The following is a 25,108-nucleotide window of genomic DNA, read 5'->3' as shown; positions in this document are numbered from 1 at the left end:
AGTAATGGAGAGGCGTCAATAAGATACCTACCACTACTAATCCTATACTTGTGAGAGAGTTAAAGGGACTCTGTCACCTGCATTTGGAGGGAGCAATTTTCAGCCATATGGGCGGGGTTTTCGGATGTTTGATTCACCCTTTCCTTACCCGCTGGCTGCAATATTGGATTGAAGTTCATTCTCTGTCCTCCATAGTACACGCCTGCACAAGGCAAGATTGCCTTGTGCAGCCATGTACTACGGGTAAGGAAAGGGTGAATCAAACATCCGAAAACCCCGCCTCTATGGCAGTCCCTTTAATAAAACACACACATGCAGAATAAAGTATTTTAATGAAATAAAACACTACACAGTTTTGATCATATTTTTATTGTACTGGTAATCCAAGCGAAGCCCTCGTCTCCTAGAAAAATAATAAACCAACAGTATACTCTCTAAGTTCGACGTAGTCCTTAATAACGAGTGTCCCACGACGAGTCCAGCTCTGCTACATCTAGATGCCTGACATCCAGACATAGCAGAGCTTGTAAATGACCACCGGAGATCTGCGGCGATCACCTACACTCTAGCTCTCGCGGTCAGCTGATCAGCTGGTCGTGAGAAACAGACTAGTGACCGGAGATAACCCTGGTCAAGTGCACGGCAGTTCTCGCGATAAGATAAGTTATCGCGAGAACTGCAGTGGACGCAGGACAGGTAAGCCTGCATGTAAATTAGGAGACATGCGTAGAAAGCTGCGTTTACACAGTTACTACGCATGTGACTAATCATTAGATGCGGTTTTATCGCATCTAATGATAATCTTTGGGGAATTTTACGGAGCGTCGCCTCATTGTAAACAGACATGCTGCGTTCTGAAAAGATGCGCTGCATGTCCGTTTACGTGGGTCTGCTGCATGCATGTTTTAACGCATAGTGAAGACGCTGCGGCTCTATGCAGATCTGACCGTGGGAACACACCCTAAGGGCTCCTTTTCACTTGCGAGACATACGGCCGTGTCTCGCAGGTTAAAACCCTCCTCTGGCGCCGGCACTCCAGAGCGGAGCGTGTGGCCGCATGGCAACACATGGAGCTGCACGCTCTGCTCTAAAGTGCCGGTGCCAGAGGAGGGTTTTAACCTGCGAGACTCGGCCGTATGTCTCGCAAGTGAAAAGGAGCCCTAAGAGGCACTGTTTGGTACCATAGAAGGGGCACTGTTCTAATTGTCACGGATGAGAATACCCCTGTAAACCAAATCTGTCACTAGGAATATCTCTCTGAACTAATCTGTTGTGTAGATAGATAAAACACACAGGGTCCACATATGCATTTCTTATCTTTTATTCCCCACCTTAAAGTTCTTTTCAAAGAGCAAATAAATTGCATGCAACAAGTGCCAATAGAAGATACAGGATGTCAATTGACTCCAGTATATTTTATTTTCGTAGTTCTTCATGGGAGCAAAACCAAGAAAATAATGGCCTATCCGTCTGATGCCAGGTTGACGGCCTTCTATTTTTTTTTTTTTTCTTCTCTTGTTCCAGTCAGAAACAAGTGGTAACTGCATACCTTCCTTCTATAATAATGGAAGAGCTGAACTAATGTGTAATGTCTATGGCTTTATAAAGAAGACCCTGGCCTCCCAGTGTTCAAAAGCCTAGCCCTTATTAAATAGAAAGGAAACCTTTAGTTGTGGCTTTTCCAGGATTTTCAGTGAAGCTCCAGCTGTAATTTTGCTAGTCATCCGGCTTCATACCGCCGGCTTGCTTCAGACCTGTACAGTTTACACTGGTGTGGTTGATGTGCTGGAATTAGTGTGAGTATGTCACAATGTGAAATCTTTGTACTTTGGCACCTTCCATAGAGAGATTATCCACACTACTGTACTGAATTTGTTACAGATTTTGGTTACCTATAAAATGTATTCAAGTTTTTATTTTACATAAAGTGGTCATATGGTTATTTCTTTTGATGCCTATGCACAACTGACACATTCTTCCATTCATGTGTTTTTATTGGGTAGACAGGAGTAAGCATCTTCTAGTCACCTCCTATATGTAAGTTATCTTTTAGGAGAATCCATACATAATATCCAACATGTCCGATCTTTCTTATTCCAACATCTGCCATTGGGGGAGACTCTGGACATGTCCGTACACATTATATAGTTGGCCATCCTTCATCTAATTTTTCTAAGCCACTTGTCTGCAAATGCTCAACTATACAGTTTGTGTTAGAGTAACATTGTATTTAGAAGTGAGATGATCACTTCACGGCTTATAATAGCTAAGTCGCTTTGTATTAAATTAGATTTGACATGCTAATAGCTTTCATATGGCGATGAAATATTTCTTGGTCTTCAGAATGTTAGTGGAAAAATTAAGACCTTTCCAAAGACAAATTTGAAGCCTAAATCCATTAAAATATTTTAGCCTAATGTGGTGAATCTCGCTCCCTTTTTGTGGTAAAGGCCCAATCCACATGGTACATAGAATTGATCGAAAGACTCGTAAAGGCTTTAATTATACCTTACATCTCTCCATTTCTGCTTTAGCAATGGGTAGAAAAAAAAGACTTTACCTATACTCAGAAGTGTGACTGTTTGTTCACTTGTTTTGCATCTGTTGGATCATTTAATTCATGTTATTGTATTTTTATGTAGACTTTTCCGAGAACCGCAACTAAAGCGTTGTAAAAATATACTAAAAACCCTAAGTACACTAATCAGTGTCTGGAACGAAGGAACTGGCCCTTAGGTCTGAGCCAGTTAAATTCAAGCTGCTGGGCTGTGTATTTAATTCATGAGTGTATTATAGCAGCTGCTCGGGGTATTCGCGTTCAATCCATTGTTTACTGATCTGTTAATACAAAAGCTTGTATAGGCAGATTACGTATAGGTAGGGTATGTGCACACGTCAGGATTTTCTAGCAGAAATTTCCTGACAAAAACCGGACATTTCTGCCAGAAATCCGTATGCGTTATTGACGCGTTTTTGATGCTTTTTTTGTGCGTTTTTTTTCCCAAATGCATAGAATAGTGGGAAAAACGCGAAGAAAAACGCAAAATTAATGAACCTACTGCTTTTTTTTTCCCGCGATGCGTTTTTTTTCGGGGGAAAAACGCATCATGTGCCCAAAAATTGTAGGATGCATATGTCTGCGGTTTCTAATGCGTTTTTATCGTGAAAAACACGAAAAAACCTGAACGTGTGAACATACCCGTATACTACCTTAATCAGTGACTTTAACCAGTCTGACCACACCGGTATGTTCCCTAATCATAGCAATGACCGAACACGGGAGGTGTCAGTAGACAGTACTATGTGCAAACGATGTGTGTGACAAGTCCGTTAACATTTCTGGGGAACAGAATATTTATGCTGTTACAAATTGTGTGTGTGTGTTTATGTATGTGAAAAATGCCAAATGTCTGGCATTTGTGAAAAATGGAGATCATATATTGTTATTGCTGTAGAAGCAACTATCCATGTAATTGGAGTGTTTAGAAAGAGGAGGTCTTGGATACAGCCCCTTTATGCTGAACTTGCAACATGCAGAGTTTTCTTGTGCCTTTTTGATTTTTCAGGTCAAGTCCACCCACATTATTACATCCACATTAGTCCATCCACGTTATTACCACTGTATTTGCTTACAGAGATAACCGTGCCTTTGAAATGGCGCATGGCTCAAGTGAGCAGTCAATAAGAGTATTGCTCTGGAAACTGCCAACCATGGGGTGTGGGGAGTGATTTTTGCAGGACTGACAACAGCATCTCCAGATCAGTCTGACCACAAGGGAAGCAGCTTTACTGTTGTATCAAACTCAATAGGCTGGAAGAGGTTGCTGGTATCTCCGGAGTAAACTCCTAAACCCGGAATGTAACTACTGCACTCACTGGGCCATGGTTCTTGTGGTCTATCTATTTGCTTAGAAGCTGTATGCTATGTACTATAAGACAAAAGCTTTCATTGCAGGAAAATAATATCAGATAGAAAATGCAAGTCAATTGAAAACTTGCATATATTCATGCTGTCCAACTAACTATCAGTTTCATAACAAAAGAATACCTCTTTAAGGAGGTTGCTTTCCTGTGGATTCAGTAAAAGCTGCTCCTGATACCTATGCTGATGTAGATGGTGTCTCTTATAGCTGTCGTGGTAGAAGACAAATTTGTTCTAGATTATGTGAGTCATGAAAATAAACACTTAAGGGTCTGTATGTAATTGAGCTCCTCATTTATTTTAAATAATGCCTATGAAGAATATAACCCCGGGGCACTCCGTATAATTTCTATTTTCAAACTCATGGGGGTCTTCAGTTACCTAAGTAACAGGTGGAAAGCCTGTCCGTTACATTTCCATAATTGCCACCTGTCCTGACATTGGATTCCTTGTCCTTTTGTTTTGTCATCAAGTGTTCGTATTCCTTCTGCTCTGCATCACTCCATTCTGCAGATAATCATAGGTTCCCTATACAGCCATACTATATCTTTTGTATAATGAAACCTTCACACTTAGGCTCACCCCGAGGAATGTTTTACTATCCTGCAGCATAAGCCAATGAAAGGCATATAAATGTAGATTCTAGAACTGCTCTTTATAACCTGGCACTGATACTGAATGTACAAACCATGGCAATGTTAATGTGCCCTAAAGATGTACCGTAAGTTCATTGTCAGTATCATAACTGGTTTGTAAGATCTGGCCAATGCTACATCTCATTGCTGCAACCAAACCAGAGAAGAAAACAATGGGACCCTTCATTTCCAAATAATGGATTATCAAAAGGTTCTTTCACCTACTTTATATGTTAACCCCTTAGTGACCTCCAGTATGTCTTTTGACTGACCTCTGCTATCAAACAATAGCATCTCCCGACTGGTGACAATGTAGCAGCTGTCCACTGTACACTATAGCTGACACCTTGCTGTGTTACCATTGATTGGTGTTGGTACCAACAATGGCTTTTTAACTCCTTAGATGCTGCGGTCAATAGTGACCATCTAAATGGTTAACAGAGTGTGGAGGCTCAATCTTTAACCCCCATCAGCACCCTGAGATTATGATTGTGTGGTGTGGTCCTGATATTTGCCATGGCAATTCATGGCCACTTAACAGTCTTAGACTCCCAGCTAAAGCGGCCTGTTCAGAAGGTAGCGATATTTAGGTGTTAAAAATAACATTTTTCCTTTCTGTCATGCCACTTCGTATTAATCGAATGGTTAATAAACTGACAGCTGTTTTGAATATTTATACATATTAGTCCAATTAAATAACAGAACACATTGAGCACAATGATAAACACACAGGGCCTGCCAGATGATATTATCAGACCACAGACAATGTATAGTTCAAAAGATATATATTTTATTTATACAAAAAGGAATAAAAACATCCATATAATGCAATCTCATAAATGTGGAAAAAATTCCTCCGAACCAATGTCTGGTTTAAAGTGCGGTGCATAAAAGCTAAACAACAACCCTTCTTAAATACTGTATGGTAAATATAATTAACTTTATTCCTGGTTATTGTTACTTCGAGGCAAATCTCTAGGTCAGCCTGAAGCAAAACATTCAGTCAATTAGTGTATCAATGTATTGGCATAATTGCTTGAGCGCCAGCCCATAAGACTTATATGGACTTGATAATACGTCAAGATTTACTGCCATAGTAAAACCTCTATGAGCCACTAATGACTAAAGATGCAGGCCATGCTACCATATATTCAGCTAGCTAAGATGTAAAATAGAAGACCATAATTACCTCTATGCACGCACACGAGACCAGCTTATACCCCTACGCGCGTTTCGATATGTTCTTCCTCTGGGCGCCCCCCAGAGGAAGAACATATCGAAACGCGCGTAGGGGTATAAGCTGGTCTCGTGTGCGTGCATAGAGGTAATTATGGTCTTCTATTTTACATCTTAGCTAGCTGAATATATGGTAGCATGGCCTGCATCTTTAGTGATTAGTGGCTCATAGAGGTTTTACTATGGCAGTAAATCTTGACGTATTATCAAGTCCATATAAGTCTTATGGGCTGGCGCTCAAGCAATTATGCCAATACATTGATACACTAATTGACTGAATGTTTTGCTTCAGGCTGACCTAGAGATTTGCCTCGAAGTAACAATAACCAGGAATAAAGTTAATTATATTTACCATACAGTATTTAAGAAGGGTTGTTGTTTAGCTTTTATGCACCGCACTTTAAACCAGACATTGGTTCGGAGGAATTTTTTCCACATTTATGAGATTGCATTATATGGATGTTTTTATTCCTTTTTGTATAAATAAAATATATATCTTTTGAACTATACATTGTCTGTGGTCTGATAAACACACAGGGCCTGCCAGATGATATTATCAGCTGTTTTGAATATGTTGAGGGGTGCAGAGGAAGTCCAGGCTGCAGCTTATCCTGGATAAAGTTGGATGGTGTGAGGTTGGGGGGCCTCCCTGAGCTCCCTTGCCTTGCTCCTCTTCCTCTCCTGTGTGGCATCCTGAGGTGACTTCGGACTCTGGTTGCGTTCCACCTTTTTATTTTTTTTTTCCTTTCATTGGTTGGCCCCTCTCCGTGGTGCAGGTCATATGTTATGGTAGCCTTATTTCTCCTCCCCTCTCTTTCAGGGGGCAAGGATCCTGCACCAAAGAGTAAAACTAAAGTGACAAGCCATAAATGTGCAATATGTGCAAAGAACAAAATTAGCCTATAGGACCAGTTAGGGCAGGGGTCAGGAACCTTTTTGGCTAAGAGAGCCATAAACGCCACATATTTTGAAATATAATTCCGCGAGAGCCGTACAATATGTTTAAAGGGCCATTGACAGATCAATCGCTCCAATGTTCACTTAGTACAGCAAGGAATGCTCCTCCCTGCTGTATAAAGCCACAACTGGACTGAAACAATGGTAATTAGCAGTAAAAAATTAAATAAATAACTTACATTGTGAGCTTGCGATGCATGACATCAGTCCAGCAGTCTGGCTTCTTCTTTTTCCTGCGCATGACTGGAAGCTGGCATTCTTCCCACCTGATGTTGAGAGAATGCCAGCTTTGAGGCATTCGCAGAAGAAAGAAGCTGGAATGTTGGACATGTCACACAACGCATTGTCAGTTATGTCAATTGTCTATTTTATTATTTTACAGCGAATTATTGTTTAGGTCCAGCGGTGGCTTAGTGCAGCAGTGAGGAACACTCCTTTGTGTACTAAGTGACCGCTGGAGCAATTGTATCTGTCAGTGGCCCTTTTAAAAGTGTTGGTCTTACAGAAAATGAACAAAAAAGAGAGGCTCAGACCCATAGGGAACTAAAGCATTTACTACTTAAAGTGGTACATACAAGCAGGCACACCCAGCGTAATAAATAATTGAACTTTATTAAATAGTCTCACTGTACATAAAGTGCCACATTGACTTGTATTTAATTTTAAAGAACAACAAATCTCCGAACTCTTTTTTTTATAACATAATAACGTTTTAATGCTGTTGCTAACCAACGATGAATAGAATACTTCCTACCATTAATGTGACTTCTGGTGCTGCATGGATTTGCTGATGGCTTTGTAATCTGGTTCATACGTGGTGAGGTTTAGCTTCATGCAGGCGTTGAGACTTCCATCCGTTAAACGTGAACGTATGTTAGTCTTGATGTGCTTTAGATGTGAGAAAGACTGCTCGCATGCATAGGTAGAGCCAAACATTGTCAGTACAGCAATACCCACACGCTGCAGTGTTTGGTATGTGACAGGAAGTGCATTCCAAGTTTTGACAATCAGCTGGTCTGCATGTTGGAGTTGTTTCATTTCTCTCCACTTGTTTGCTTGCCAACTCTGCTTGCTGTCGTGCAAGTTTTTCCAAATCTTCATTAAGTGATTTAAACTTATTCACCCACATGTCTGAAGCCTTCAGGTCAGCAGCTTGTAGCTCAAAATCTCTGATGGAGACACCAGGGATATAACTCAGGTCAGTGCTGTCCAGTGCACACTCATGTGGATGAGTGATGAACTTAAAAAGACGAGTGTGCTCACGAAATTCTCCAAAGCGCGCTTTGAATGATTGCAGGAGATTGGATGTAAAGCCTGCTAGCTGCTGAATATCAAGATGTTGTGCAGGGTCATTTGCTGTGCATGCATCTTTAAACTCTCCCAGTTTTTCAAAGTGTATTAAACGACCTGTTTCAATGTCTGCGATAAACAGTTCCAGCTTATTTTCAAATGCAAACACAGCTTGTTGAAGCGATAAAACTGTATTACCAACGCCTTGCATTTTCACATTGAGCTGGTTCAGATGTTCAGTCATATCTACAAGATAGAAGAACTTCAGGAGCCACTCAGTGTTGGACAACTCAGGATGGTCAACGTTTTTCATTTCAAGAAAAGTTCGTATTTCACTCAGACAAGCTGCGAAACGGCTGAGCACCTTCCCTCTTGACAGCCAGCGCACGTTGCTGTGCAGAAGCAGACCAGGATAATTATTCCCAACTTCATCCAGGAGTGTTTTAAACTGGCGATCATTTAAAGCACGGGCAACAATAAAGTTGACCACCTGAATGACAAGTGACATCACCTCACCAAGCTGCTCACCAAACATCTGAGCACAAAGTGCCTCCTGATGTAGGATGCAGTGAAAACTAAGGATAGGTCTTTTTTCATGTTCACGAAGAAGCGCTACAAATCCTTTGTTTTTTCCTACCATGCTTGGAGCACCATCAGTACACACTGAAATAAGTTTATGCATTGGTAGATTTTTTTCTTTAGTGAACTCAGTGAATGACTTGAACAAATCATCCCCTCTTGTTGTCCCTTTCAGAGGCAAAACAGCAAGACTTTCCTCATGTAACGTGTCACCGACAGCATACCTTGCAATGATGCTGAACTGAGATATATGGCTTACGTCAGTTGATTCATCCAAAGCAAGAGAAAAGAACAGAGCTGTATTTATGTCCTTCACTTGGGATGCCTCAATCTGATTTGCCATCATGATGGCACGGTCATGAACTGTTCTTGCTGACAGAGGCATGTCTTTTATCCGTTTGATAATCTTGGCTTTATCCGGAAAATCATCAAAAAGTTCATTGGCAACATCAAGCATAAATGTTTTGGCATACTCCCCATCTGTGAATGGTTTTCCGTTTCTGACAATTGCCAAAGCACCAACAAAGCTAGCCGAATTTAAGTCACCTTGTTGGGTCCAAACTCGAAGTTGCTGCTGACTAGCTTGCACTTTGCACAGCAGCTCTTGACAGGCTTTCTTCCTGCTGTCCCCTGCAGGATATTTCGATGCAAATGAAGCATGGCGTGTGTCAAAGTGGCGCTTTATATTTGACCGCTTCATGGATGCAATTTTATCATTGCATATAAGACAAACTGGTGAACCTGCTCTCTCCACAAAGGCAAATTCGTCTGTCCACTCCTGCTGAAAAGTACGATACTCCTCATCCTTCTTTCTTTTAGCCATCTTCTTCAATAAAGGGCAGTACTGTGGGGTGAAAAGAAGGCTCTGAGTCATTATTTCTTTAATTTGTGGATTTGTCTGCAAGCAGGGCCAACTCCAGGTTTCTTTTGGTCCTTGTGCTATAGAACTTTAGTAGACCTCTAGAAGAGCTGTCTTCTTTTCGTCACGGGTTAGTCGGGTGCACAGTGGTCTATACAGCACAGCCCGCACAGTGGTCTATACAGCACAGGCCGCACAGCGGTCTATCCAGCACAGCCCGCACAGTGGTCTATCCAGCACAGCCCGCACAGTGGTCTATCCAGCACAGCCCGCACAGTGGTCTATCCAGCACAGCCCGCACAGTGGTCTATACAGCACAGCCGGATGGATAGACCACTGTGCAGGCTGTGCGGTATATACATACCACTGTGCGGGCTGTAAAATAAAGAGGAAAAATCACGCTGCAGCCGATCACAGCTATGGGCCCCAGGGGCCCGAGCTCCTGCTGCACTGTGCCCCCGTACCTGTCCCTGGTGGTCGATGTAGTAGAAGTACTCCTTGGTTTAGGGGTCGGGGTTCTGGCCCTGGACATAATGAAGGCTCCTGCGGGGGCCCCTGAGGGCCGGGGACAGGCGGCAGAGTCGGAGCCGCAGTGCGTGACAGGACATGGCTAGGACGGCCGCGGGTCACTATGGAAACAGGTGCTGCCGCTTCCGGGCACCGCCGGAAACATGGGAACTGAAGAAAGCATCCGCACGCGATGCTTGTGTAGTGGGCATGTCAGGGGCGTGGCGGCGGATACAGAGAGCCACCCCCTGCTATGGATGGGAGGAGCCGCTCTGCAGCGTCACTGAGCCTGCGCACTGCTGCTTATCTATAGATAGAAGTAAGTGACGGAAGTGTGCGGGAGCAGGAGGCGGACATAGTGCGGTGACCAGGGGCGTCTGACTTGCCGGCCCCGGGCCCCCTGTCTGCGAGCCAGATACGGCCATCAAAAGAGCCATATCTGGCTCGCGAGCCATAGGTTCCCGACCCCTGAGTTAGGGTATGTTCACACATTCAGGAATTGGTAGCGCTTTAGACTCAGCACATGTCTGCTGCCGCCTATTGAACGCAGGGGAATCCGCTTGTGTTCACTGAACCGTGCAGATTCACATCGTCCAATACATTGTATGGGTGAAATATATCTTGCAGAGGCTCAAGTATCCGCAAGATAAATAGACCTACTGCGGTCTGGAAAGACGCACAGCATGTCCGTATCCGCAGGTGAGCCACAAGTGTCTGAGCACGTATAGTGGGCATGGGGTTTCTTGAAATCCCATCCACTATGCTGTAACAGCTGGACGCTGCGCAGGTACGCAGTGTCCAATCCGCAGCATTTACTGAACGTGTGCACATACCCTTAGACTCAGATTCACGGGATGATCAGGTCTATACTGGAAAAACCATTAGAGGGGGTTAACGTTCATCCCAGAAGTAACCCAGGAAAATAAAAATATTTTTCTTCCAAAGATATGGAAGAACTTCTTACTTTTGGTAAGGAGTACCATGGAAGTAGAGGAGAAGACCTCCTAAATTAGAAACCAGTAAGTGGAAATCGATTTTTATTTTTTATCAGGTGGAATTTTCTTACCCTCCTTTGATTTCGGGAGAGGGACACGACAGCCATGTCTTACCAGAGGAATGGAAATACCTACCATTTTTGGCATTACCGGATGGTGCACACAACTTCCAAGAAGGTAAGACAATGCCCAGGTTTATTATGCTTGTTTTTATTTTAATAGCAAAGTGTGCCAGGTTATACTAAAAAGTTTGAACTTGTAGGATTAGCTAGAAAGATGCATTGTGCTCTGAATCCCATATACTGTGCAAACAAGCTTCAGGTTTCTCTATTTTCCCCTCCCATTGTTTTGTTTTAAATTATTGCTTATCATTTGCTCTTTTTTTTTTACTTTATTATTTTTTTTTCAGGAGATCTTCCACATTATGTACCGTACTTAGACTTCATGGGTGCCAATAACAATGAGCAGGACAGTATGAGCAGAGCCTTAGAGTAAATTCACAAGATTCAGCTTTTGCTATCGCATTTAGTTGAATAAACCTGATTTTCAGTTGACAAAATCTCGGCAACAAAATCTGTATCATGTGAAGTTTACTTTTATACTCCGAAGTTGAGGAGAACTTGATTTCTCCAGATCTACTGTTGTGGCCAAAAGTTTTGACACCCCTGCAATTCTGTCAGATAATACTCAGTTTCTTCATGAAAATGATTGCAAACACAAATTCTTTGTTATTATTATCTTCATTTAATTTGTCTTAAATGAAAAAACACAAAAAGAATTGTCCTAAAGCCAAATTGGATGTAATTCCACACCAAACATAAAAAAGGGTGTGGGTGTGGACAAAAGTATTGGCACTGTTCGAAAAATCATGTGATGCTTCTCTAATTTGTGTAATTAACAGCACCTGTAACTTACCTGTGGCACCTAAAGCCCCCGTCACACATAACGAGATCGCTGCTGAGTCACAAGTTTTGTGACGCAACAGCGACCTCAGTAGCGATCTCGCTATGTGTGACACGTAGCAGCGACCAGGCCCCTGCTGTGAGATCGCTGGTCGTGTCGGAATGGCCTGGACCGTTTTTTGATCGTTGAGGTCCCGCTGGGTAGCACACATCGCTGTGTTTGACACCTTACCAACGACTTCGTTGACAGGACGTCCCATTGAATCATCATGAAATAGCATCGTTCTACAGGTCGCCGCATCGCTGCTGGAGAAAAGAAAGAAGACCAAAGAACTGTCTGAGGACTTGAGAAACCAAATTGTGAGGAAGCATGAGCAATCTCAAGGCTACAAGTCCATCTCCAAAGACCTGAATGTTCCTGTGTCTACCGTGCGCAGTGTCATCAAGAAGTTTACAGCCCATGGCACTGTGGCTAACCTCCCTAGATGTGGATGGAAAAGAAAAATTGACGAGATTTCAATGCAAGATTGTGCGGATGTTGGATAAAGAACCTCGACTAACATCCAAACAAGTTCAAGCTGCCCTGCAGTCCGAGGGTACAACAGTGTCAACCCGTACTATTGGTCGGCGTCTGAATGAAAAGGGACTGTATGGTAGGAGACCCAGGAAGACCCCACTTCTTACCTCGAGTCATAAAAAAGCCAGGCTGGAGTTTGCCAAAACTTACCTGAAAAAGCCTAAAACGTTTTGGAAGAATGTTCTCTGGTCAGATGAGACAAAAGTAGAGCTTTTTGGGCAAAGGCATCAACATAAAGTTTACAGGAGAAAAAAAAGAGGCATTCAAAGAAAAGAACACGGTCCCTACAGTCAAACATGCCGGAGGTTCCCTGATGTTTTGGGGTTGCTTTGCTGCCTCTGGCACTGGACTGCTTGACCGTGTGCATGGCATTATGAAGTCTGAAGACTACCAACAAAATTTGCAACATAATGTAGGGCCCAGTGTGAGAAAGCTGGGTCTCCCTCAGAGGTCATGGGTCTTCCAGCAGGACAATGACCCAAAGCACACTTCAAAAAGAACTAGAAAATGGTTTGAGAGAAAGCACTGGAGACTTCTAAGGTGGCCAGCAATGAATCCAGACCTGAATCCCATAGAACACCTGTGGAGAGATCTAAAAATGGCAGTTTGGAGAAGGCACCCTTCAAATATCAGGGACCTGGAGCAGTTTGCCAAAGAAGAATGGTCTAAAATTCCAGCAGAGCATTGTGAGAAACTCATTGATGGTTACCGGAAGCGGTTGGTCGCAGTTATTTTGGCTAAAGGTTGTGCAACCAAGTATTAGGCTGAGGGTGCCAATACTTTTGTCTGGCCCATTTTTGGAGTTTTGTGTGAAATGATCGATGTTTTGCTTTTTGCTTCATTCTCTTTTGTGTTTTTTCATTTAAGACAAATTAAATGAAGATCATAATACCAAAGAATTTGTGATTGCAATCATTTTCAGGAAGAAACTGAGTATTATCTGACAGAATTGCAGGGGTGTTAATATTTTTGGCCACAACTGTATACCAATAGTTAGCCTCCGCAGACCATAAGGTGGTGTTCAGTAACAGCACTCTCTCAGAATTGATTTTTTTTTCACCTCGACCTGTGCATGAATTTTCTGTATTTACTTTCATAGACGCTGTGTTTTTTCACCTCCCACCAAGAAGCGGAGAGCGGAAGACCGTTTATGGCGTTTCTTGCTACAGACAGATTGAAGCAAAGGTATTGCTCGGCTCAACACCAATTTACTGTATTCCAGCATGTAAAACCTATTCATACTGGTAATTTTTACAGACTTTAGCCCTTACCAGGAGTGACCATGTCAGAATTTCTAAATATTTGACATTGCTCACGATATGAGATGACAAAAAAAATCCCATTCTGTGGACGCATTAATAAGTTGTAATGCTAGCTTCCTTTAGAAGTGATACTCTGTATGTAATCAGCTTTTCCTATATAATTACATTATATTCTTATGTTGTCATCTTCTTTTGCTGTTCTGCTCATTCCTTGCAGCCTTTGCTGTAATCAGTTCTGTGTTTTCCAGACCTTGAAAGTTCGTCAGGCCGATGTTACCCGGGAAACAGTGCAGAAAAGTGTCTGTGTGTTGAGCCAGCTGGTAAGATGCCGCTGTGGTAGCGTGCCTGGTGAATAAATGACGTGATTCAGCCATGTTAGAGTATGAAGAGCAGGTCAAGCATCCTCTTTGGCAATAAAAGCCGGTTGATGTTTTCTGCAAATATAATTTTAATATAATTGCCTATCATATAGTACAGGACTGAGATTAAATTAGTCAATTGTATGGCATTTTATGCCCATGTCACGCAGTAGAAGATTGTACTTATTATTTTTCTTTTTTATCTTACGCCTTCATTGTTTAGTTGCCTCTGGCTTTGATTCTTTGTAGTCGATGAGGCATATCTTTGCAAAGTAGCTACAGTTCCTTTAGCTAATGTGAAGAATTGTCTGAAACTGCTGCTTCATCTACAAGACTTGTGTGAACTGCTGACCTATCTGGTGGGCTAATTCACAAGGTATGCTGTATATCCAGCAGAGGAGACATGTCCGGCAGTCTCTTAAGGATTCTAGTTAATAAATAAATGAATAATTAAAAAAATATATATGAAGTGCAATGAAAACGGACTGGTTTTAGATGGTTTTGTTTTGTTTGTTTTTTCTTAAGCCCCTATATGGATTACTTCAAGCAAAACTTCAATTAATCACTCATGCCTATTTTGAAGAAAAGGATTTTTCACAAATATCTATTCTTAAGGTATGTATGACCAGTAAAGAATGGATCTGTAGCTCACAGGTGCAGTGCATTGTTTTATGAGGGGGAAAAGCCAATATAAAATTTTTTTGCAAGTTTCAGATCTGTGCAGGTGTAACACTCTTATAACACCTTCATAGACATGTAGCTGTATGCAGTTTATCTACGTTATTGTCGGTGCATTTGAAAAAAAAGTTATTTTGTCTTTTTAAGTTGCTCAACATTATGAAATTGTACAATAGAATCTAGAACATCAAACATATATCCAGAGCCACACTGTATAGAAAATGTACATTTGTTAATGGTTTATAACGAAAATAATTTAAAAGGCTTTTCTGGTCTGGAAAACTCCCACTCCCATCCTCAGGCTGCAGGTTTTTTTTCTTAAACTTTATTACCATATATACTTGAATATAAGCCGAGATTTTCAGCCCACTTTTTTGGGCTGAAAGTCTCTCTCTCTGCTTATACTCGAGTCATACCCAGGGGAGGGGGAGCGGGGGCTGTCTAATTATACTTACCTACTCCTGGCGCGGTCCCTGCATGTCCCTGCTTCTTCCAGCGCTGCATGGTACCGCTCATTCCAGTATTGAATATGCGGCTCCACCTCCCATAGAGGTGGAGCCGCATATTCATTACTGTAATGAGCGGTAACAATGACCGCTCACTACAGGAAGAAAATGCGGCACCGGGGAACAGACCTGCAGCGACGGCGCCAGGAACAGGTAAGTATGATGGGGGGCAGTTCGCGATACTCACCTGCTCATCGTGCCACCGGCGGCGCCGCGGGGTCTTCCGCAGTGACGCTCGGGTCAGAGGGCGCAGTGACGCTATTAGTGCGTGCCGCTCTCTTCCTGAACGTCGGCGCAGAGGATGGAAAGACACAGCGGTGGTCAGCGGTGGAACGGGAAAGATGAGTATAGCAGGGGCCGGAGAGGTGAGTATGTCATTTTTTTATTTCTTTTAATCACAGCAACAGCATATGGGGCAAATATCTGTATGGAGCATCTTATGTGGCCATGTGCAGCATTATATGGGGGCAAATATCTGTATGGAGCATCTTATGTGGCCATGTGCAGCATATGTGGGCAAATATCTGTATGGGGCATCTTACGTGGCCATGTGCAGCATGATATGGGGGCAAATATCTGTATGGGGCCATGTGCAGCATGATATGGGGGCAAATATCTCTATGGAGCATCTTATGGGGCCATGTGCAGCATTATATTGGGCCAATATCTGTATGGAGCATCTTATGGGGCCATAATCCACATTTGTGGAGCATTATACGGGGCAAATGTCTGTATGGAGCATCTTATGCAGTCATAATCAACATTTGTGCAGCATTATATGGGGCATATTTTAATATGGAGCATCTTATGGAGCCCATCATAAACTGTATGGAGCATTATATGGGGCTCCTGATTCAATATGGATATTCAAAAACACTTAACCTACTGATGTCTCAATTAATTTTACTTTTATTGGTATCTATTTTTATTTTTGAAATTTACCGGTAGCTGCTGCATTTTCCACCCTAGGCTTATACTCCAGTCATTAAGTTTTCCCAGTTTTTTGTGGCAAAATTAGGGGGATCGGCTTATACTCAGGTCGGCTTATACTCGAGTATATACGGTAAACATATTACTCTTTACTCATCCTACCCATGTCTATGGGTGAGTCTATGCCACCGCTCCCAGTGTGTTATTGTCTGCACAGTTGACCTCACGTTTGCAGTGCTGCAGCCAATCGGTGAGCTCAGGGACTCATGTCATCTGCTCTGGCAGAGTCGCTGAGCTCATTTAACCATTAAGAGTACTTATTCCTCAGCGCTGCTTTTCAATTAAGGGTACTTATTCCTCAGCGCCGCTTTTTTACGGTGCTGAGAAATACTTGTATGGTGCCCCCCAGCATTGGAATTTCTCCGGGGTCTTGGCTACCGGGGATAGCTGAGACCCCAGAGAACATGATTCGGGTTGGTTTTTACCTACCTCAGTGTTCCGATCACCATTATTAACAGTATAACGGGGACCGCAAAAGAAAAGTCTGATTTTCCCATTTAATTTCTCTCTCCTCTGATGTGATTGCACATCAGAGGAGAGAGAAATGGAGTCCCCCGGTACCTCTGGTGTCTCTGCAACCCCCCGTGAAGTCCCAGGGGCCGCCGGGGTCTTCTTTCTGGAAGAAAATAGCAGGCACATGCCCACTGCGCCAGCTGAGATCTGCCGGTTGGCACCAGGCAACAATAGGAATTTTTTCCTATTCGTTCATTTTGATCACTGTGATAGGGTCTATCATGGTGATCAACATAAACGGGGGTTTGATTTACTATTTTTTTTTATCACCAACTTGGTTAGGTAAAAATAATAAAATAAAAAAAAAATGATTTCTATTTTTCCGTTAGGGCTGGGGCTGGAACTAGGGTTGGGGCTAGGGTTAGGGTTGAGATTAGGGTTAGGGGTGTGTTGGGGTTAGGGTGGGAGTTAGAATTGGGGCGGTTCCACTGTTTATGTACATCAGGAGGTCTCCAAATGCAACATGGTGCCACCATTGGTTCCAGCCAATTTTGCATTCAAAAAGTCAAGCAGCGCTCCCTCCCTTCTGAGCCCTGCCATGCACCCAAACAGTGGCTTTCCCCCACATACGGGGTATTGGTGTACTCAGGAGAAAATGGACCAGAAAATTTGTTGTGCCATTTCTCCCGACACCCTTGTGAAAATAAAAAAAAAAAATTGTTCCAAAGTACGGTAAATTTTTCGTGAAAAAAGTAAAATATTCATTTTTTCCATCCACATTGCTTTAATTCTCGTGAAGCATCTGAAGGGTTAATAAACTTCTTGAATGTGGTTTTGCTCACCTTGAGGGTGCAGTTTTTACTATGGTGTCACTTTTGGGTATTTTCTGTTATAGTGACCCCCCCCCCCCCAAACTCGCTTCAAAAAACAGTCTCAGAATTAGTGGAGTACATTCAAGTGTTCCAGAGCTATAAAGGGACCTCATAAAGGGACAGTGGTCAAAATTATAAAAATTGGCTTGGTCGTTAACCCCTTTCTGACATGGGACGTACTACCCCGTCGAGGTGGGGTGGGCCCCCATGACCACGGACGGGATAGTACGTCCAGCGCGATCCAAGATGGCCGCGGATCCGGGTCCTGCAGGGAGGGAGGTGGCTTCACAGAGCCTGCTCAGAGCAGGCACTGTGAAGGCTGCAGCGCTGCGTGTCAGATCAGTGATCTGACAGAGTGCTGTGCACACTGTCAGATCACTGATCTGTGATGTCCCCCCCTGGGACAATGTAAAAAAGTTTAAAAAAAATTTTCAAAATGTGTAAAAAAAAAAAATAAATAAAAAAAAATATTCCTAAATAATGAAAAAAAAATATATATATTATTCCCCTAAATACATTTCTTTATCTAAATAAAAAAAAAAACAATAAAAGTACACATATTTAGTATCGCTGCGTCCGTAACGGCCCGACCTATAAAACTGTCCCACTAGTTAACCCCTTCAGTAAACACCGTAAGAAAAAAAAAAAAAAACGAGGCAAAAAACAACACTTTATTATCATACCGCCGAACAAAAAGTGGAATAACACACGATCAAAAAGACAGATATAAATATCCATGATACCGCTGAAAGCGTCATCTTGTCCTGCAAAATACGAGCCGCCATACAGCATCATCAGCAAAAAAAAAAAAAAGTTATAGTCCTGAGAATAAAGCGATGCAAAAATAATTATTTTTTCTATAAAATAGTTTTTATCGTATAAAAGCGCCAAAACATAAAAAAATGATATAAATGAGGTGTCGCTGTAATCGTACTGACCCGAAGAATAAAACTGATTTATCAATTTTACCAAACGCGGAACGGTATAAACGCCTCCCCCAAAAGAAATTCATGAATAGCTGGTTTTTGGTCATTCTGCCTCGCAAAAATCGGAATAAAAAGCGATCAAAAAATGTAACGTGCCCGAAAATGTTACCAATAAAAACGTCAACTCGTCCCGCAAAAAACAAGACCTCACATGACTCTGTGAACCAAAATATGGAAAAATTATAGCTCTCAAAATGTGGTAACGCAAAAAATATTTTTTGCAATAAAAAGCGTCTTTCAGTGTGTGACGGCTGCCAATCATAAAAATCCGCTAAAAAACCCGCTATAAAAGTAAATCAAACCCCCCTTCATCACCCCCTTAGTTAGGGAAAAATTAAAAAAATGTATTTATTTCCATTTTTCCATTAGGGCTAGGGTTAGGGCTAGGGTTAGGGTTTGGGCTAGGGTTAGGGCTAGGGTTAGGGCTAGGGTTAGGGCTAGGGTTAGGGTTAGGGCTAGGGTTAGGGCTATGGTTAGGGCTAGGGTTAAGGCTACAGTTTGGGTTGGGGCTAAAGTTAGGGTTGGGGCTAGGGTTGGGGCTACAGTTAGGGTTGGGGCTAAAGTTACGGTTAGGGTTTAGATTACATTTACAGTTGGGAATAGGGTTGGGATTAGGGTTAGGTGTGTGTCAGGGTTAGAGGTGTGGTTAGGGTTACTGTTGGGATTAGGGTTAGGGGTGTGTTTGGATTAGGGTTTCAGTTATAATTGTGGGGTTTCCACTGTTTAGGCACATCAGGGGCTCTCCAAACGCGACATGGCGTCCGATCTCAATTCCAGCCAATTCTGCGTTGAAAAAGTAAAACAGTGCTCCTTCCCTTCCGAGCTCTCCCGTGTGCCCAAACAGGGGTTTACCCCAACATATGGGGTATCAGCGTACTCAGGACAAATAGGACAACAACTTTTGGGGTCCAATTTCTCCTGTTACCCTTGGGAAAATACAAAACTGGGGGCTAAAAAATAATTTTTGTGGGAAAAAAAAAGATTTTTTATTTTCACGGCTCTGCGTTATAAACTGTAGTGAAACACTTGGGGGTTCAAAGTTCTCACAACACATCTAGATAAGTTCCATGGGGGTCTAGTTTCCAATATGGGGTCACTTGTGGGGGGTTTCTACTGTTTCGGTACATTAGGGGCTCTGCAAATGCAATGTGACACCTGCAGACCATTCCATCTAAGCCTGCATTCCAAATGGAGCTCCTTCCCTTCCGAACCCTCCCATGCGCCCAAACAGTGGTTCCCACCACATATGGTGTATCATCGCAATCAGGACAAATTGGGCAACAAATTTTGGGGTCCACTTTCTCCTGTTATCCTCGGGAAAATACAAAACTGGGGGCTAAAAAAATAATTTTTGTGGGAAAAATTTTTTGTTTTATTTTTACGGCTCTGCATTATAAACTTCTGTGAAGCACTTGGTGGGTCAAAGTGCTCACCACACATCTAGATAAGTTCCTTAGGGGGTCTACTTTCCAAAATGGTGTCACTTGTGGAGGGTTTCAATGTTTAGGCACATCAGTGGCTCTCCAAACGCAACATGGCGTCCCATCTCAATTCCTGTCAATTTTGCATTGAAAAGTCAAACGGCGCTCCTTCCCTTCCGAGCTCTCCCATCCGCCCAAACAGTGGTTTACCCCCACATATGGGGCATCAGCGTACTCAGGACAAATTGTACAACAACTTTTGGGGTCCAATTTCTTCTCTTACCCTTGGGAAAATTAAGAATTGGGGGCGGAAAGTTAATTTTTGTGAAAAAAATATGATTTTTTATTTTTACGGTTCTACATTATAAACTTCTGTGAAGCACTTGGTGGGTCAAAGTGCTCACCACACTTCTAGATAAGTTCCTTAAGGGGTCTACTTTCCAAAATGGTGTCACTTGTGGGGGGTTTCAATGTTTAGGCACATCAGGGGCTCTCCAAACGAAACATGGCGTCCCATCTCAATTCCAGTCAATTTTGCATTGAAAAGTCAAATGGCGCTCCTTCGCTTCCGAGCTCTGCCATGCGCCCAAACAGTGGTTTACCCCCACATGTGGGGTATTGTCGTGCTCAGGACAAATTGTACAACAATGTTTGGGGTCTATTTTCTCCTGTTACCCTTGGTAAAATTAAACAAATTGGAACTGAATTAAATTTTTTGTGAAAAAAAGTTAAATGTTCATTTTTATTTAAACATTCAAAAAATTCCTGTGAAGCACCAGAAGGATTAATAAACTTCTTGAATATGGTTTTGAGCACCTTGAGGGGTGTAGTTTTTAGAAAATACCCAAGTGTGACACCATTCTATCATATAGACCCCTCAAAATGACTTCAAATGAGATGTGGTCCCTAAAATAAAATGGTGTTGTAAAAATGAGAAATTGCTGGTCAACTTTTAACCCTTATAACTCCCTAACAAAAAAAAATTTTGGTTCCAAAATTGTGCTGATGTAAAGTAGACATGTGGGAAATGTTACTTATTAAGTATTTTGTGTGACATATCTCTGTGATTTAATTGCATAAAAATTCAAAGTTGGAAAATTGTGAAATTTTCATAATTTTCGCCAAATTTCCGTTTTTTTCACAAATAAACGCAGGTACTATCAAAGAATTTTTACCATTGTCATGAAGTACAATATGTCACGAGAAAACAATGTCAGAATCACTGGGATCCGTTGAAGCGTTCCAGAGTTATAACCTCACAAAGGGACAGTGGTCAGAATTGTAAAAATTGGCCCGGTCATTAACGTGCAAACCACCCTTGGGGGTAAAGGGGTTAAGTACCAAATGTGCTCTGTCACTAAGGGGTTAAGGGCTGTAGTGCTGTTGATGTAACATCAACACTGCAGACGATAACAAACCAGGAGCAGCAGTAGAGACTCAGCGCTGGACCCCGGTAGGGTGACTAAAGCATAATTTATTTGTTTTACACAAACTGCAGCCCGATTACAGGAGATTTCCTGAAACTGGAAAACCCCTTAAATGTTATTATTTTGCTGTGCAGATAGATGCTAAAAAATACATATTTACCTCCTGATCTGTCGCTGCACCTGTGTTGTCGTCATTGTCTCCCAGCAGTCACCTGACACTACTGAAGTCAATCAGTATTCCGTTAGAACAGAAGTTGCCTCTGATGGAATAGAAAAGTCTGCATCTCATCAGCGGCAGCTTATTTTCTACAGTGGTCATGTGACTCTTGGTAGGCATAAAGCATTCATGGGTGGAGCAATGCCCGTCTGGAAAATATGCATTTTATTTTGTTCTGCAGGCTGGTGATATTCTATGCAGACTACTGATAAATTATTAAAAATAAATGACTATATGCTCTGAGATTAATTTGACATGTTTTATTTTTTCCCCTCCAGGAACTCTATGAACATATGAATGGTTCATTAGGTGGAAATGCATTAGAGGGATCACAGTTATATCTTGGTGAGTTGCTCTTTGTTTGTTTCTTTGAAGAGCATGTCTGCTTACATTTGATGAGTCACAATGCAAACCTTTATTGCACAGGACACAAATGCCAGGTAATTTGACCCCATATATTTTGCCTGACTGCTATTTAGAGTATTTAGAAAATGGACAAACACAGAATATAGAAAATAGCCAGATTCTTTACTGTAAGAGCAGTGAGACTATGGAACTCTCTGCCGTATGATGTTGTAATGAGTGACTCATTACTTAAATTTAAGAGGGGACTGGATGCCTTCTTGAAAAGTATAATGTTACAGGTTATGTATATTAGAGTCCTTGATAGGGCGCTGATCCACTAGTCTGACTGCCGTATGTGGAGTCGGGAAGGAATTTTTTTCCCCAATGTGGAGCTTACTCTTTGCCACATGGGTTTTTTTTTGCCTTCCTCTGGACCAACATGTTAGGGCAAGTTAGGTTAGGCTATGGGTTGAACTAGATGGACTTAAAGTCTTCCTTCAACCTTAATAACTATGTTACTGTGTTACTATTATTGCCTAAACTCCTTCATATTAAAAAAAAAAAAAAAAAATCCACATTCTAAAATTGCATGAGATATGTGTAAAGAAGTTGTCCTCTACTTTTTCATTGATGTCTGATTGGTCGGGGTCTGACACCTGGCACCTTTGCTGATCAGCCTTTGCTTGAAAAAGGTTGTCTGTTGAACCAAAACATCGCTGGGCCCCTACAGGCTATTAAACAAATCTAATTTTCTCAGATGGTGTGCTACTTTCATTTTTTTCTTTAATATTTGGAGGATTGGTGGCACCCGTACTAGTGCAGTGATGCTGTTTACTAGTGCTGCTTTCATTACACAATGGAATGTATTGAGAACAATAAAACATAAAAATTATCATTGTAAATCAAAATTAATATGCCATGGAAGTCTGGATTTGGAATGATACTCAAAATCAAAATGGAAAATCAAATTACAGGCTGATCCAACTTCAGTAGAAATGCTTCAAGACAAGGAAATGATGCTTAGTAGTGTGTGTTTGTGTGGCCTCTACGAGCCTGTATAACCTCCTTACAATGCCTGGGCATGCTACTGATGAGGCGGCGGGTGTTCTCCTGGTGAATCTCCTCCCAGACCTGGATTAAAGAATCAGCTAACTCCTGGACTGTCTGTGGATGGAACGAGACATGATGTCCTAGATGTGCTCGATTGGATTCGGGTGTGGGAAACTAACAGGTCAGTCCATAGCATCAATGCCTTCATCATGTGGGAAATGCTGGCGCACTTCAGCCACATGAGGCCTAGCATTGTCATGCATCAGAAGGAACCCAGGGCCCACTACACCACTATATTTCATCACAATGTGTCTGAGCCTCTCCCGGTACCTAATGGCAGGCAGGGGACTGTGCGGCACTCCAAAGAAAAACCTCCCCACACCATTACTCACCCACTGCTAAAGCAGCCATGCTGGAGGATGTTGCAAGCAACAGAACATTCTCCACGGCATGGCCAAACCTGTCACATATGCTTAATGTGAACGCGCTCTCATCTGTGAACAGGATCGGGTGCCAATGTCAAATCCTCTAATCTTGGTGTTCTCTGGCAAATGGCAATCACCCTGCACGGTGTTGGGCTGTAAGCACCCTCATGGTGTCTGTTTCTAACAGTTTGAGCAGACATAAGGATGTTAGTGGTCTGCTGTAGGTCATTTTGCATGGCTCTGGCACAGCTCCTGGTCCTCCTTGCATAAAGGAGATGGTAGCTGTCCTGCTGCTGGTTTGTTGCCTTCCTACTGCCCCCTCCACGTCTTCTGGTGTATTGGCCTGTCTACTGTTATCGGCTCCATTTTCTGGACACTGTGCTGACAGACACAGGTACCCTTCTTGCCACCTGGATGAACTGCACTACCTGAGCAACTTATGTGGTTTGTAGACCCCGCCTCATGCTACTGTACAATATCTCTAAGGTGTGAGAGCAATGACAAAATGCAAAAGTGACCAAAACAGGCAAAAAGAACCACTCCTTTATGGGGGTTGTCTTGTTTATTGCCTGTAATTCTTACTTATTGTCTGTTCCATTTGCACAACAGCAGGATAAATTGACTCAGTCGGTGTTGCTTCATAATTAAACAGGGTGATTTCACACATGTGTGATTGACTTGGAGTTACATTATGTTGTTTTAAGTGTTCCCTCTATTTTTTTTGAACTGTGTGTATTTGTGTGTGTGTGTGTGTGTGTGTATATATACTTGGTTTTAAATAACTTTGTGTTTCGTAATGAGGATGAAGACTAGATTTAGTAATAGGTAGTCGATCATGCGCACGACGGTCTTCTGTCACTGTATCTGTACCCAACTCAAATTAAATATCTCTGTCCAGGCCAGCATTCTGCCTGCTTGGTAATAAGCAAGCAGTAGTAAATGCAGCCAGATGGAGCAATCTAATTTTACTGCACCGCACAGTAAAATGACTGGTCCTGTTTACACAAGTAATTTATTACAATATGGAGATTCTGCTACTCTCATGGTGTACTAGTTGCCTATAACAAAGAAGTAACTGTACAAACGATATAATTTTAAAGATTAACTCATGATGTATTATACATTTCAAAACAAATCGATATCTAATCCTTTCTAGGTCTTTCTCCACGTGATCTGGTGCTTCAGTTTAGACATAAGGTACTTATTTATTTTATATCAGTGATGTTCTCTAATTGTCAAACATGGCGTAGACTATATAGGGATCCTTTTTGGTGATTTAAAGAGGATGCATCACCTCCCTTTCTCATACACATCTGGTTATAAAAATTAAAGCATTTCCTAATTAATTTAATAATAAAAGCACTTACCCTTTAAGAGAATGAGACTGATGCCTGCACAAACTGAGATTGTCCACTGACTTGCCATTTTGACAGCTCTCGGAGACTTCCTGCACATTAATGTTAGACTCGCTCCTCACATACAAGTTACCCTCCATTTATCACAGATCTATGGCAATTACCATATATACTCGAGTATAAGCCGAGATTTTCAGCCCATTTTTTGGGGGCTGAAAGTCCCCCTCTCGGCTTATACTCGAGTCATACCCAAGAGTCGGCAGGGGAGTGGGAGCGGGGGCTGTCTAATTATACTCACGTGCT

The 25,108-nt window shown here is 42.2% G+C and overlaps 1 protein-coding gene across 2 annotated transcripts in view; it reads left to right on the top strand.

The window, feature by feature from the left end:
- The window catches only part of AVL9 (AVL9 cell migration associated), a 67,997-nt gene that overhangs the window by 10,449 nt on the left and 32,440 nt on the right, over nt 1-25,108 (top strand). For both annotated transcript variants that reach the window (XM_069730286.1, XM_069730287.1), the window contains exons 2-7: nt 11,037-11,157; nt 13,559-13,644; nt 13,970-14,041; nt 14,606-14,695; nt 21,909-21,975; nt 24,607-24,647. In XM_069730286.1, the coding sequence (XP_069586387.1) occupies nt 11,037-11,157; nt 13,559-13,644; nt 13,970-14,041; nt 14,606-14,695; nt 21,909-21,975; nt 24,607-24,647 (477 nt within the window). The remainder of the gene's footprint in view (nt 1-11,036; nt 11,158-13,558; nt 13,645-13,969; nt 14,042-14,605; nt 14,696-21,908; nt 21,976-24,606; nt 24,648-25,108) is intronic.

This window comes from Ranitomeya imitator, chromosome 6, assembly GCF_032444005.1.
Source record: "Ranitomeya imitator isolate aRanImi1 chromosome 6, aRanImi1.pri, whole genome shotgun sequence".
Taxonomy (NCBI): domain Eukaryota; kingdom Metazoa; phylum Chordata; class Amphibia; order Anura; family Dendrobatidae; genus Ranitomeya; species Ranitomeya imitator.
The sequence above is the reverse complement of the archived record's forward strand: the minus strand, read 5'-3'. Positions and strand labels throughout refer to the sequence as shown.